This window comes from Rhamphochromis longiceps, linkage group LG10 (genome assembly GCF_057381845.1).
Source record: "Rhamphochromis longiceps isolate RC_006_pf linkage group LG10, R_longiceps_female_GT1.1, whole genome shotgun sequence".
Classification (NCBI taxonomy): domain Eukaryota; kingdom Metazoa; phylum Chordata; class Actinopteri; order Cichliformes; family Cichlidae; genus Rhamphochromis; species Rhamphochromis longiceps.
Genome location: NC_140566.1, coordinates 19697265 through 19712432, shown reverse-complemented (window position 1 = coordinate 19712432; position 15168 = coordinate 19697265). Strand labels below are relative to the sequence as shown.

At 40.8% G+C, this 15168-nt stretch overlaps 1 protein-coding gene across 7 annotated transcripts in view; it reads left to right on the top strand.

Moving 5' to 3' along the window:
* fryb (furry homolog b (Drosophila)) overlaps window positions 1-15168 on the top strand; it is a 53463-nt gene that overhangs the window by 12953 nt on the left and 25342 nt on the right. For 6 of the 7 annotated variants that reach the window (XM_085420800.1, XM_085420798.1, XM_085420796.1 and 3 more), the window contains exons 2-14: window positions 6896-7089; window positions 8179-8232; window positions 8358-8497; window positions 8883-8973; window positions 9132-9211; window positions 9341-9421; window positions 10831-10999; window positions 11316-11408; window positions 11635-11733; window positions 13049-13150; window positions 13598-13701; window positions 13954-14062; window positions 14906-14992. In XM_085420800.1, the coding sequence (XP_085276926.1) occupies window positions 6970-7089; window positions 8179-8232; window positions 8358-8497; window positions 8883-8973; window positions 9132-9211; window positions 9341-9421; window positions 10831-10999; window positions 11316-11408; window positions 11635-11733; window positions 13049-13150; window positions 13598-13701; window positions 13954-14062; window positions 14906-14992 (1329 nt within the window). In that variant the 5' untranslated portion in view covers window positions 6896-6969. Of the gene's footprint in view, window positions 1-5167; window positions 6095-6895; window positions 7090-8178; window positions 8233-8357; window positions 8498-8882; window positions 8974-9131; window positions 9212-9340; window positions 9422-10830; window positions 11000-11315; window positions 11409-11634; window positions 11734-13048; window positions 13151-13597; window positions 13702-13953; window positions 14063-14905; window positions 14993-15168 lie in introns of those variants that run through there. The other variant, XM_085420799.1, reaches the window with a different exon arrangement.

Genomic DNA, 15168 nt, shown 5'->3' with positions numbered 1-15168 from the left:
TTCTGGGATTTGGATACAACAAGAAAAGTATGCATACTATACACAAAAACACACTATTGCCCATTTCTTGTTTTTATACTTAAGATGAATTATTCTTAAATGAAGACATTGATCTGACACATGTAAAATGTAGCCAATTGTGTTTATTGTTATCATTTTATTATCATCTCTCTACCCTGTGTTCATTTGAGAACACAGGGTCGGGAGGGCCAGGATGAGGGCCGTCAACTCATCAATTGTTTCTGCATTTTGCTTCTCCAGTTTCTGGCATCTTTGCTTCACTCCTTCTAATGTTGCTTGTGTTTCTCCAAGCTTTTCTTTCAGTTCTTTAGCTGATGCCTCCTGTGTTAGATTTGCCTTAAGCATGTCTCTATTTCTCTCTTGTGCGTTGTTGTGCAGGTGTTCGAAGTGCTCATTTCTTCTCTGGATTTCTTTAAGTGTACGCTGCAGGTCGTCATGTATTTTCTCTTGTTGTTGCTTTTCCGCCTGCATTTCACTGTTCTGGCGCCTCAAGTTGTTGAAGTTCAACAAGATCCCATTAATGAGCTCTGATTATTTCTTGCAATTCCACTGATACTACGCTGCATCTCCGAGCATAGCTTTTCCACTTTTTCATTTTCTCCTTCCAGTTCAGTTGATTTTTCCTTCATTTCATTACAAAATTCTTGCAGTTGTACATTTTTCCTCTCAACGTCCTGGAGAATAAGTTTTTCTTGTTTCTGTTGTTCTTTCTGTTCCTCTTCTACCTGAAGAAGCATTTTATTTTTGAATTCTGTTTCATCAAGCTTTACCTTGAGCATTTGGTATTGTTCCTCCATGCCTTTGAGTTTGCACTGCATTTCTCTCTGCTTTTTGTCTTCTTCCTCCTTTTCTTGGAGGATTTCTTTAAATTTTTCCAGTGCTTCATCAAGTTTTGCTTGGCGCTCCTGATTTTTTTGGCTCATGTCTCGGAGATCCCACTGCATCACCTCAATAGTAGCGTTCCTGTCTTGAAGCTGGGCAGATATCTCTTTTACTTCGGCGCTCTTTTTCTTGTTCTCTTTAATCAGGAACGCAATCTGCTCTCGTGCTTGACCAAACATTATTCCCCAGCCCTCATTAATAATGTTTATGTCAGGCTGGCGTTGTTGTCTTTCTTCAAGGTGTCTATTTTGTGCTTCTATTTGTGTTCACTTCTCCTGGAGTTGAAGCTTCTCTTCTTCAAGGTGTTTAATTTTGTTTGGTAGGTTGTAGTTCTCCTTTCCTTTCCTTCTTTCCTCTAATGCCCTTTGAATGAATAAGGCGCCATCTGGGGAAATTGGCTGGCCACACCAGGAAGGAGAGGCGGCGTAATCCTTTTTTCTTTGTTGGTATTTTCTTGGATACATGTTGGAATCTGTGCACAGTTACTCTGAAAAGGTTTCCAAATATTTCCAAATGTATCTGGTCGAACGTTTGAAGACTGTGAACAAACTGACTAAAAATTGCTGCTTTTCACTTGTATTTATGGAAAATCAATAATCAAAGGACTTAAGATTCCTTGCCAATGAGATTGTGACATGGCATTTTAGAATGGGAATATTGTTTTAAAACCCTTTTCAAAATTAACTTAATATTTGAGTGAAAAGATTGAGGGGGAAAAAAAGTGGGGTTTTTTCTACATAATAGAGCTATAATAAATGTTCTGGGGGGTTTAAGTACAGAAATCAGCTGCTAAACTATTTTTATTGACTTTTGGTGTTGGGAATGATTTACAGTCTGTTCTGTAGGAACGCTGAATTAATATATTGGCTGTCTGGCCCCTTCTGGATACATAATAGTTGCTGAAGGAGATTTTTTTTCATCCCCAGCTGATCTCCATCCATATTTATATAAAATCTAGCATGCTCCACACCACACAAAGTCAGAAGCCAGTTAAAATCTGTGTGTGATACCTGAGGTGGTGCTGCACTGACCAGTTGTTTCTGGCAATTTGCTGGTTCAGCCTGCCTATCACTGCTACTCTTGGCTCTTATTGGTCAGTGCAGGCTGACGGCATGCTCACTCAGCACAATATGAAACAGAGCAGGAAAACAATAGAAACATTAGTGCTGTTAGTCTGCTCCATTATAGCTACAGCGGTATGAAAACTGCCTTTTCATTGTCACTCACTCACTAGTTTTCACCATCCCAGTTTATCGCCCTCTATTTTCAACATACCCTCTATGTAGCACTAGCTGGTGTGTGTGTGTGTGTGTGTGTGTTTGCCCCCCCCCCCCCCCCCCCCCCCCCGCACTCTTTCTCTGTCTTCCCTCTAAGAGGATTGGCTGCTTGCGTCTACCAACATCTGTGTATCACTGTCCTGAGAGAGCAAAACAGAGAGGGGATGGGGGGTGTTAGCCAGCAAGATAGCAACACAGAGCTCAGGCAAGCCTGAGAGACACTATTTCTCTTTCTCTCTGGCATACACACACTCTTCCTCGTGCACACATGCAAACAAACACACACACTCAGCAGTAGACAGCCGCAACATCCGCATTGCTCGCTGCCCACCCGCATCCTTCTCCCCCTTTCTCCGAGCCTTATTCCTGTCGGAGCGCTCTCCTCTTTCTCTTACTTGCTCCGTCTGCAACGCCTCATCCTGCCGTCCTGTCCCCGCTCTGCTGTCTGTCACCGTGGCGACATAGCCTCTGCAGCCATGGCGACCAGCCAGCAGGATTCGGGCTTCTTTGACATCAGCCTCAAGTCTCTGCTGAAGTCCTTTGGAGGCAGTGAGTACAGCTAACAGATCACTGTTGTTGTTGCTTGCTGCTGTGCCCAACAAATGTGTGATACAGTCTGCCCTCAACTCATCATTAATGGATCCTGCAGTGTGCAGACTATGCTTATTTGTGTTTACGTTTGGAGTTCAGGGACAAACGGACGGCACACAATGTGATCGACACTGTCAACATTTGGCAATATTACGTAACGTAATAATGGAAGACAAGTAGTTGAGCAAGAGCTCCAGAGAATGAGGGTAAATCTGGCTTCTCAGCAGTTTTCTATACATAACATTACTTAACAGAAAAAAAGTGTCACTATTTGACTTTGAGCCTTTTACAGAAATTCTAAAGTCAATCAGAATTTGTCAATAAATAAAAACAAAACAAAGCTGTCTGTTTACATGTGATATTATTATGTGCGGTCCAGAAGACTCAAAATATCTGTTTACAAAACAGAAGGTAAAGCCACCGTAGGTCGCTGTGAGGCAGTCCGTCACCGGCAGCATCTCTCTCGACTGTTTTAACTGGGACATACTGTACTTTACAAATCTGAGACATTACAGTAGTCAGAACACATCGCTGTATTATCGCCCCATTTGGACTCATCTGCGTGCAGCCTGTAGTTTACCTTGTAGAGAATGCAAAAATAAGGCTTTGTTGTTGTTGTGCTGCAGTGATTTTCCTGTACTGGCTGATCACTTCTTGTGGCAGTCTTCAGTTTGTTTATGTGTGCCTCTTTGAGAAGTCTCTAGATTCCACACAGCTCATGTGTCAGGTGTGCTTTGAAGGTTACTGACAGCAGGGGTTACGTCGGTGCAGTGGTTAAGGAGGAATTTCATGGGCCGTGTCGATGGTTCCCCTTGAGCTATTGGTGATGTAATAAAAAATGAAATCACTGCAGAAACAGACGTGTTTCCTCACTTGTCACAGCTGTAGACCAGACGCAGACATGTTGGTTTTGTTTGGCTCAAGGTCATGATATCGATAGCAATCAGAAGACTTAAAAGCCAAGAATCAGGCTTTTAGCTCCAACTTAGGTTGGTGTTTTAACTTTTAAGTTGCTGTGGAGTGAAATCACTAGACAAATAGCTGACCTCATCATCTCCTGCCATCGCTTTGAAATATTCATGCGCGTAATGTCAACTACTTCGGCTTTAGTTTTAATCCTTTTTTAAAATTACATCCTTAAAAACATTTCTAAATTCTTTCACCTGTAATGTTCACAACAACACGGCAGTATTTTGGATTACAGTGGCTAAGATTTGCACTGCTGTTGATATTCATTCAAATTTAAACCTCTCATAACTACACAACTATGGGTTAGTTCAAAAATGACCAAGAATAACACAATAAAAACTCCAGAATACCTTTATCTATCAGGTACCTTCTCTACCAGCATACAGGTTTAGCTCTTCTTGGTCTTGGTGAGTTGAGTCAGTGTGTGTTTGTGTTGTTGTCTGTGCTTTTACAAGTGATTCATCACAGTCCATATTAAACTGCCCTCAGACTGTGCAAGCATGTGCACAACTGATGTCTTTTCACAAGCCCATAAAAACGTAAAGGTATTAAATGCTAACCTTAATTTAAACGTCCATATTAGGATTTCTGTGTGACAGCTGCATTGTTGATGCATCAAGATGTGTATGCAGTCACCCTGTCTCATAATGCGTGTTATTCATGACTCATCCCACCAGGGTGCTTGTCTGCTAGTATGACATGATGGTTGGAGGTAAACACCAGATGTAAATTCTCTCCACTTGGTCTATTTTTATCAGATAATCTGCTGATTATTTTTAAGACTTGATGCCCACAGTCCAAGTCAGGGTTTTAAAATGTGTTGCTGTCTCCATCCAGCATCAAAACGGCAGTGGAATTTCCTTCAGTGGAATTGTGGCTCAAGGAAAAACAGTGTTGTTATTGTCAATTCTGCTTTTTATTCCTCTTCCTCTTCGTCTCTTTGCCATTTCAGTCCCTTTCGTCCTTTGTCTCGTTCTCACTCGCACATTTTTAAATACATTTTTCTCAATTAAAATTTGAAATTTATTGTAAATGTAATTAAACCAAGGCAGGCTTGTATTGACTGGACATGGTAGAATTCTGCTGAATTACTCCCTTCATTGCTGAGTCATACAAATGGTCTACAGATGATCACAGGAAGTGCTCCACCGCAGCTTTCCTGGGCCGCCACGACTTTCGACTCTCAAACACAAGCTTGTACACCACTGTGTTTCACTGAGCAGTTGTAATAGATTATCTCAGTTTGAGACCACCTTCTATTGTGTGTGAGTGTGTGTGTTTCTGTATATTATGTCTTTATGCTCATGTGTCTGCAATTGTGTATGAGTAGGGGTCAGTGGGAGTGGTGGGTATGTAAGAGAGTGACCGCCAGCAGTCTATATATAGCACCTCCCTCCGCCCCTCGGCTCGCTCTCGGAGCAGTGTTGAAATTCCAGCCTAACTCTTCTGGTCAGATCTCCACAAAGGGCAGACTTTACTTAACTGCTATTGGCTACTTAAGGACAGCCCTTAACCATTTTCAAAGAAGCACTTAATTTCAATACTTCTTTCCAAAGGGCTTCAAAGAATTCAAGGTCACAGGAATTGTTGTGCAGAGCAGTGTTGGCAGGTCGGAGGCGGAGCAGAAGCAAAAGTAGAAACTGATAGCTGACCTGTAGGCTCATATAGCTCTCGAGCACGAGGCCCTACGCAGCCTCTAATCTACTCAAACCTCTCCTGGAGCAGGACACTGGAAAGGTTTTTTGATCCCTGTTCGTAGATTGCCCTTATGACAGAATAAATGGTTGTTGGTTGTCTACTTTTATTTTAAGAAGACACTTCTGCACCTCCTCTTCAACTTTCAACTGGAGCTCTCTTGGCTCTGAAGCATCGAGGCATCTTCACTTGGGCGGATTTGCTCTGGCTATGGCTCCTCCAGTGTGTGGCTGCAGCTCATCACCCTGTTTGATTTGGACTGAATGTGGGATAGAGCTGTAGTGCTGCTGTCATGACAGTTTTCTTTTTGACCTCAGGCTCGTGTGTTTCGCTTTTTCTGTCGTTCATTTTCGTAAGGATGGAGATTTACACTTTTAGCTTTGGTTAAACCGACCTGGTGCCAAAGCTTTACATCAAAGGGACTTCTGTAGCATTTTTGACAATGGTGGAGTAGACAAACGTCCTCTGTGACTTTAACCTCTTGCAAGGAATTGCTTTTGTTTTTAATCATGGCTGCTGTATTTCACAGCCTGTAAAATCCCACCGTTTTTTTTTTTTTTTCCCATTTCACCCACTGTGTCCTTGTAAGGCTGTCTGCACCATGGAGGTGCCAACGAAATGGAGCAGGGCTAGTGTGATCAGCTTCATCAAGGGCCTTGGTAAGCGTAAAGGCTTGCGCATTCATATGAACACCTGTTTACAAAGCCTGAGTGCTCAGGTTTAACTCAAGGGGCCTGTCATGTCCATGAGTTAGTATTTACATCTCACCTTTCCTGTGAGGTCAGGTCACATGGTCATGAAAGGTCAGGATCTGGCATCGTTCTTAATGCAAACACACTAGACACATCTGGGAAATGTTGTGGTAATTATTGCTTTGTTTTGTTTGGGGGGTTGGGGAAGTACTTTACACGTTTTTTTTCCTCCGGCATATTCTGGGAATCAAACCTGCAAATGTTTCATTCTGTTTATTTATCCAAGTATGAGATTTATTACCACAGGAGATAGCACTCAGCTGCGTGAATGCAAAGCAGGGAGGATCGTGTAAGGATTGCCAGAATCGGTGTCCATCGCCGAGCCATAACTCAGTCGAAATTTGAACACACAGATGTGGTTTTTATTAGTTTGAATACAATTTATGCTCAAGAAGATGATTTTTACACTACCCCATTCCTCGTGACTCTACAAGTGAGAATCATCAACCATGAGAGCATTGCAAATATGAACTTCTAATGCATATTCAGCGCTGTTTGTCATGGTTCAGAAAGCAAAAGCAGGCTGAAGGCCCAAAAATGATGAGATCTGTAGTTCAAAAACCTTTAGCATTAAATATGCTCCAGTTAGCAGTAACGCTGATAAAAAATGTGTGCACGCTGGGGGCACAGAAGTATTTACTGTAACTCAGGGGTGACCCACAGAGTCAGAGTACTTCAGACTAACTGGCCTGTCTTATATGTCATCAGCTTCTCCAGTGGGGCTGAAGCCATCCATCCCACCAGCCAGCGGTCCCTTGGGTGAGAGGAAGGGCCCCGTCGTCATGGCGCCTGTCAACGTGGACCCAGAGAGCAAGCCGGGCGAGTTTGTCCTAAAAAGCTTATTTGCCAACTTCACCTTGCTCTCTGAACGCAAGATCCGTATCATCATGGCTGAACCACTGGTGAGTGACCGAGCTTCGATTCGTTCTTTTTTTTTTTCTCTCCATGACGCTTAGTCCACTTCTGTCTGTGTTACAGCATCATAAACACGCATTTTGGCCCTCTTATTTCATTATGTTAGTCATCGGAACTTTGGATGACAGTGTATATTGGCTCGACATTTTTATGCAATCCACAGTTTCCAACCTTTTTTAACTATCCAGAAAATCCTTTTGAATTGAAATGAATTTGAAATCCTTTTCTGTTCCTTCATCTTTATTTCTCCCTTTCCTATCCCCCAGCCATGTCTGTCCTGTCTGTAACAACTGAAAATAAAATAAAATAAATAATAACAACAAAGGTCGATCAAATGGAACAAAACGACAAAGCCGTGACGATCCATTTGGCAAAGTAAATCCGTTGGGTATCTCTGTTGGCGTTCAGACATCAATTCTGATGGCTAAAAAAACAAATGGGAAAGGCAAAAAAAAAAAAAAATTCAGCCAAGCAATAAATGGACAAAGCAGTAAATCAGGGAATGCCTTCTCTTTATCGCTGTGTTTAGTGGATTGTATTTTACCTTGGAAACCCACGCACACTCCAGAGTCAGTGATCAAATACACATTTAACCCAAGGTTTTTTTCCTCTGTACTGTTATCATTTGAAAAAGCAGGCAGTCCTAAATAGTACAGGCTTACATGTACCTGTTAGTGTACTTGAACTGTGCATGTTTACACTTTTGCTTGTCTCTATATGATAATTTTCAGTTTATGGTTCACAATGAGACGCACTGTGTTTCCAGTTTTTTGAACAACAAAGTAACCCTAATATGTCTGAGCCAGAATATTGAACCTCTCATCTCACCTTTTTGTCTGTTTGACAAAGTAAACTTCTTCACTTTTTGTTACATTTAATAAATGCGACTATTAGCTTTGACCTTCTGACCTAGTGATTTATGAGTCTCACTCACTCTCTTTTTGGACACAATGACCATTTTGTTCTGTCAGGAAACTGAACTGAATTTCTTTTCCTTGAAATTCAAAGCAAAATATTTACTAATGCTAGTAGACTAACATGAGTGTTTTCCACCTCTGTCTGTTCTTATCTGGCAGGAGAAGCCACTAAACAAATCTCTGCAGAGAGGAGAAGACCCACAGTTTGACCAGGTGTGTGTGTGTCTCATGTGGACACATACTATATACACTGTCACATATTTTGAACAGGACTAACCTTTTTGCCATCCTTTCTCTTTGTCTCTTGGCTCCGTCTCTTCTTCCTGTCATCTGTCCAGCTGATTAACTCTATGAGTTCTCTTGCTGAGTACTGCCTGCCATCCATCCTGAAGACTCTGTTCGACTGGTACAAGAGGCAAAATGGCCTGGAGGACGAATCCCATGAATATCGACCCCGGGCCAACACCAAGTCAAAAAAGTGAGAGAAGATTAAAATATTGGAGCTGTTTGTGCACATGAACACATGAACTGGATCGTGAAATACCTTCCTTTTAAAATGATTTATTTCAAGCAATGTAGGCTCAAATATTCCCAAACCAGCCTGAAATTTAGATGAGGATGATTAGAGTGATGGTCAGTCATTGTCCAAACATAGGTGTGAATGTCGCGCTTACTCATTAATATAACATAGACATAGAATTTGAGGTAGAAACCAAAATATGACAACTTTGAAGACCCGGCAACATTAATGCATTACATAGCGCAGTCAAAAGTGACCTTCACAGCTCTGTGCACCTGGGCCTAACAGAACAGACACCGTTATTGTAAGTGTACTAATATCGTCTTATGTCTGTCTTTCTCAGTGATGAGCAACAGAAGGACTACTTATTGGAGCGGAGGGATCTGGCGATAGATTTCATCTTTTCACTGGTGCTTATTGAAGTTTTAAAGCAGGTGGGGCACATTTTGCAGTCTGATCTGTTTGGCATAATGTCTTTTAAATGTTTAAAGGAGAAGCACTGATAATAATGCATATTATTATTGTCCTTCCAGAATAGCTCGTATGTGTTTAAGTGACAAAGTAAATGTAATAAAATTACATTTTACTGCAGATCCCCCTCCATCCTCTTTTGGATGGACTCATCCAAGAAGTCGTTAACCTGGCCTTCAAGCACTTCAAATACAAGGAAGGGTAAGACAGACGACCTATAAAAATTATATTGATACAATAGAATGCATTAAATGCATTTTAGTTTTCAAATTCGTAAAAACTAACTAGTGCACTTGATTGATAATATTCATGTTAATGTTTAATTTTTAGGTATCTGGGGCCTAACACAGGGAACATGCACATAGTAGCTGACCTCTATGCTGAAGTAGTGGGAGTCGTTGCTCAGTCGAGGTATTGTTGAATTAATTACTGCTTACACTGTATGCATATTTGTGTAGCTGCACGCAATAAATGTTTGTGTCTCTCATGTAATTGTACCTGTTGCCAGTACTTTTTTATTCAGAAATAAATCTCCCTGAAGACCCAACATGTACAGAGCCAAAGCTCAATGAAAACTGAAAGCGAGTGCTTGATATTGAGGCCAGTGTTTTCAAAATGTAACAGCTGAAGTGGGTACGAGAAATCTTAATATTTCACAGTGTTATTGTTTTCCCAGATGTCTACAGTGAGTGGGGTTGTGGAACTCACAATAAAAAGAAAGTCCAGCTTGTCTCGTCAGTCTTTAAAAACTGCTGACTAAGGATGTGTGGTCATAGAGTAGAAATACAACAGAGAGAAAAAAAAGTATTTTTTGTCTTTAATTTGAAGTAGAATCCAGGTCGTGTTACAGCTGTGGGCCTGTTTGTCTGGGTTAAAAATTTAATATGTGGCAACAGTTGCTATCTGCCCTCTTTTTGACCCAATTTTCAGTGAAATCTGAGATTACAAATGCCGTCTCTCCGACTTCAGCACAAGTAAAGAACATAGTGTAGTAATAGCTGTGTTCCTCAAGTCTGAATGTGTGTTTGTGTGCATAAGGGTAATGATAAGGGTCCTCCAACTGTGTCACGTAATGTCATGTGCGATGAAGGATAAAAAAAGAAATAAAAAAATCTAATTTTACTGAGTTATTACTATGTAATACAGTTACACATGGCAGCTCACAAACTGTCACACACAAACACACACACACAAAGATAATAACCCCAAAAATCCACAAACTTAATGGAACAAAGTTATCGACCAAGTATGAGATCTAATTGAGCAAAGGGAGAAAAACTGTCTTGTGTTCTTACACTAATCAAGTAGCATTCTGAATCACCTTTCTGTTATTTATTTGCACTGCATTCTGCACACACAGGACTATGACAAATTTGAGTACATACTCTTTTCAGTTTAGTTAATGATAACAGTGTTTATATGTGCTTTATTTAAACTCTCTGCACGTAGAACAAGGCTAATAACGATTTCACTTACTAAACTGCTGCAGTAACACACGTACATATTCCCTGCACATTGCCCCTCCAGCGCCTTTCTAAATATAGGCTTGTAGAGCACTGTTGTACTGTTGGTAGAATCTATCTGGCTGGTTGGTACATATGCAAAAAAGCATATACCCATGTGCATGTGTTTTTAAAAGAGCGGGGGGGGCAGACTAAATGTGCTCAATCTATGCAAATGAACAGAGATTAGAAGACTCTTGATGCTTTGTTTTAGTTATTCTTCAAATGTAACCCCCCCCCCCCACTTAGACATAGATATAATGGTATTTACTAAAACTCACGAGACTTGCTCATATCTGGTCACCATTTCCTCGGCAGGTTCCCAGCAGTGAGGAAGAAGTTCATCTCCGAGCTCAAGGAGCTGAGGCAGAAAGAGCAGAGCCCGTACGTCATCCAGTCCACCATCAGCCTCATCATGGGACTCAAGTTTTTCCGCATCAAAATGTACCCAGTGGAAGACTTTGAAGCTTCCTTCCAGTTCATGCAGGTAGACTGAGCTACTACTGTAATAGCTTCCTTGCCAAAGTGGGCTATATTTAGAAAGCTTAAAGGAATGATGTAGATTTTTTGTTTTTTTTTGGTTGGAATATTTGTACCTGGAAGCTCTTAAGTGTCATCATATGGCTTTCTAACCAAGTTCTACAAAGTAATCTGGGTTAATTGCCTTGTTTTTCACGCCTCTGATGTGAGTCGTAGTTGCAAGAATTCCCATGATCCATTGCAAAACAAAGCAATGGACACATACAGAGATTTTTTTTTATCACTTTCTCTCTCTTTCTTTCTTTCCTTCTCTCTGTCTGCAGGAGTGTGCACAGTATTTCCTGGAAGTGAAAGATAAAGACATTAAGCACTCATTAGCTGGACTCTTTGTGGAAATACTCGTACCTGTAGCTGCTGTAAGTGCATTTAATCTTACTCCTCAGAACAAAAAAGAGTAGACATTAGGACAGGCCCAGATTGAAATTACTGCTCTCCATTTATATGATAAGTCTGATGTCTTAGGATCATCAGTATATAATGCTCCGTTTGTCTCGATCAGGTTAACAGAAATTGTTCTGGTGGGGGGAAAAATGAAATCCAATGTATATCGACATAACTTCTGCATTATCTCTCCTCCTCCAGACCGTGAAGAATGAGGTGAACGTGCCGTGTCTACGAAATTTTGTCGAAAGTTTGTACGACACCACACTGGACCTGTCCTCTAGGAAGAAACACTCTCTGGTAACTTTTTCCCCGTATTCGGTTTCACCACTGGTAATCTCTCTTCATTTCCTCTCCATTACTAGCAGTTGGTGAAAGCACTTACTGTAACTCTCCCAACATGTGGGCTTTTATCTCTTCGTGGGAACGAGATAAGAGTGTAGTGTACAGCGCACTGGCTATTTTTTGAAGCTGCGCCAGATGGAGAGTTTTTGCCTACAGCATGGAGGTAGGCAGGGAAATCAGCAGTTCATCTGACTCATTAAAACAGTGCACTAAGGCTAGGCTTTGATTACAAGGTTACTGAACTGTATGTGATTTTCAGTGCTATAACTTCCTTAAAATATAGACACAACTTCTCAGAAATTTCTTAGATGCATGACAACGCTCGCTGAGGTGGTGCATTCTCTAAGATGTAGCCCCACCTTTGGGATGTGTCCTGCGGTTATTTGACGGGCACATTTGATAACAAGACATGCCATCAGGCCGCTGTGCTGCATTATTTTTGCAGATTCTCTGCATACTCCAAGCCACCCATATGCAGCCAAGACCTGACACACCTCTCTCCAAACAAAAGTTCTTGTTTGGGGGGGGGGTTCACTTTTTCCAAGTGAATTACACAGAGGCATGCACACTAACAAGCAGTCATCTGCCATGTCAGGGAGATCATAATTGACAAACATGACAGGAATGATAGCAATGTGGTGCTTTTCCATAATTGTTATTCATTTGCATTCTGGGTGTCTGAGTGAAAGAAAGAAATGGGCGAGAATCAGATAAAGAGTGCTCACTTTGATAAGGAGTGACAGGTGCGCTTCTCAAGGTTAGAGGTTCCAAAACCAGTCGCGACGCCTCTCTCGACCCGCGCTGATCATTAGCAAAGAATTTGTTTTAAAGAATGATCTGCATTCTGACTTACATAACCTTTACGAATGACTGTGTAGAGGAGATGTCAGGTCTGAGCCTGCTGGACATGAAATTTCTGTTAAAAATCCGTAAATATGAGTCACTTCTGAAAACTCACACTGTTGATGGTTTGATATACATTTTTGTTTTTAAAGGACAAAGATGGATTTCAATACCTGGGTTAAAGTTTGCAGCTAGTCAGACTGTCTCTGTCTCTTGTGTAGTTGGGGAGAAAGAATGAGTGATGGAATTGGAATTGATGTGCCATCATCGCACTACCTTTGAGCTTTCATCCAGAGTAAAATTGTAACAAATCAGAGAAGTGCTGTTTATCAACATCAATGTTTGGCTGACAGGTCGGTTCATCCCTCCCAAATTTGTCATGCGCCTCATTTAATTTTCTCCCATCTGTCTTCCCTCCCTGCACCAGGCCCTGTATCCTCTGGTGACCTGCCTGCTGTGTGTCAGTCAGAAGCAGTTCTTCCTCAGCCGCTGGCACATTTTTCTCAACAACTGCCTCTCGAACCTCAAGGTCAGCTGCTTCGTCTGTACGATGCAAATCCACAAATTACTGTAGAAAGGGCTGTTTGTTTCCCAAAACAGTATACTCATAAAAATAAATTATGTGTGAAAAGTGAACTGTACATGCACAAAACACTACAAAATATTTGCTCTACCCGCTAGCCCTTCAGCTTTAAAATCACCCGTCAGTGTTTATTGCTTCAAGTGAAGCACTGCAGCTTAGAGACTGACTGACCGGGGCTCATAAAGCCTCGTAAAGTTTATGATTACACTTTAAATCTTTAGAATCCAGTGTATGTTGGGCACACAGCAACAATTTATACTGTGCCTGTACAATAACAGAAAGAAATGCCCCTTAGGGTTTGTTTTGAGAGAAAACATTTCTGTTACCAATGTGTAACAAACTCTACCTGTTTTAAGTCTAATTGTTTTTTTGTCTGCATGCGTGTGAATGCAGAATAAAGACCCCAAGATGGCACGAGTGGCTCTGGAATCACTCTACCGCCTGCTGTGGGTGTACATGATCCGGATAAAGTGTGAAAGCAACACTGCTACACAAAGGTAATGCTACATCTGTTACTTTTCTATAAAATAGCATGTAAGATGTAATCGGAAGCTCGGTGTCATCATGTTAAGCAATCATTAGTTATCTTTCCAGAAATAATCTTCTTCTTCTTTTTTTTAAAATTGTGCCATAACTTGTATGATTAAGTTATTTAGTGGAATTTCCCTTAAACATGGTACACTTGTAAATATAGTCAAATGCATCAGGAATTACAATGCTAAGATTATTTACATCTCTTTGTCCCTCAGTCGCCTGACGTCCATCACCACCACTCTCTTCCCCAAAGGGAGTCGTAGCGTCGTGCCCAGAGACATGCCTCTGAATATTTTTGTCAAGATTATCCAGTTTATTGCCCAGGTATTATTATTATTATTATTATTATTTAACCATGAAAAAAATAAACTCTTAAGATTAAAAATCTCTTTTTCAAGAGTGTCCGGGGACAAGAAGAAAAGTGGTACGCTCATAAGTTGCATAAATTAATAGCACACACACATAAAAATCCATAAACCAGTTAAATATAGTCAAAGAGGAAAAAAATAAAACACAGAAACAACCAAGATTATAACCTTCATTATCTGTAAAAAATGAATACCTTGATAAATGGCATGAGTGACCAAACCACATAAAGTGTTGTTCTTGCTCAGAGAAATAAAGTCACATTTGTGTGCATAGCATAGTGTTTTTTTCTGTACTGTTACTGAAAAACAGACCAATGCAATGATTAATCCAAAATTCTGAGCTGACACGGTTCCAGTAACTACTCAAAAGCTAAACAGTAATGAAAAGTAGAGGCTGACCAACAATGTAGGACATGAGATGTTTTTTTACATTTCACTAGAATCCATTATCAAAATTGATTACATTCTATCTGATGTCTGAATTAGCGGCAGAGGGTTTTGAAACCTGCTCTAATGCTGTTTAAGTGCAGCGCACTCTTTGCTCTTGCATTTGCTGCTGTCATGTAGCAACCGTGTAAAACCCCAGTTGCTACATGACATGAGTTTCTGTGACTCCGACAAAATAAGAAGTATAAATAAGACCTTCAGTGTCCTGTTTTGTTTGTTGTTTTTCTTTGATTTTTTTTTTTATAAATAGTTTTTATTAAAATGTCCCACTGCTGACAGCAGATACACCTGCTGCCTCACACCATGTTGCCTCTAAAATCCTGTAACTCCAGCATGTTTGTCCTTTCTTCAGGAGAGACTCGATTTTGCTATGAAGGAGATCATATTTGACCTGCTGAGTGTTGGGAAGCCTGCCAAAGCCTTCAGTCTCAACCCAGAGGTAAAAAGGAGCGGACACAGGCATTCAGTTGCACAAAGATCAACAGTGGATCTCCCCGGGACATTTTATAGATCTAAGCATTCCAACTTTGATTTCTATCAAAGGAATGTAAAGAACAGTATGTGGTCTGCTGGAAGCTTCAACGTAATTAGCCTGAAACGGAGGATATTCACTTT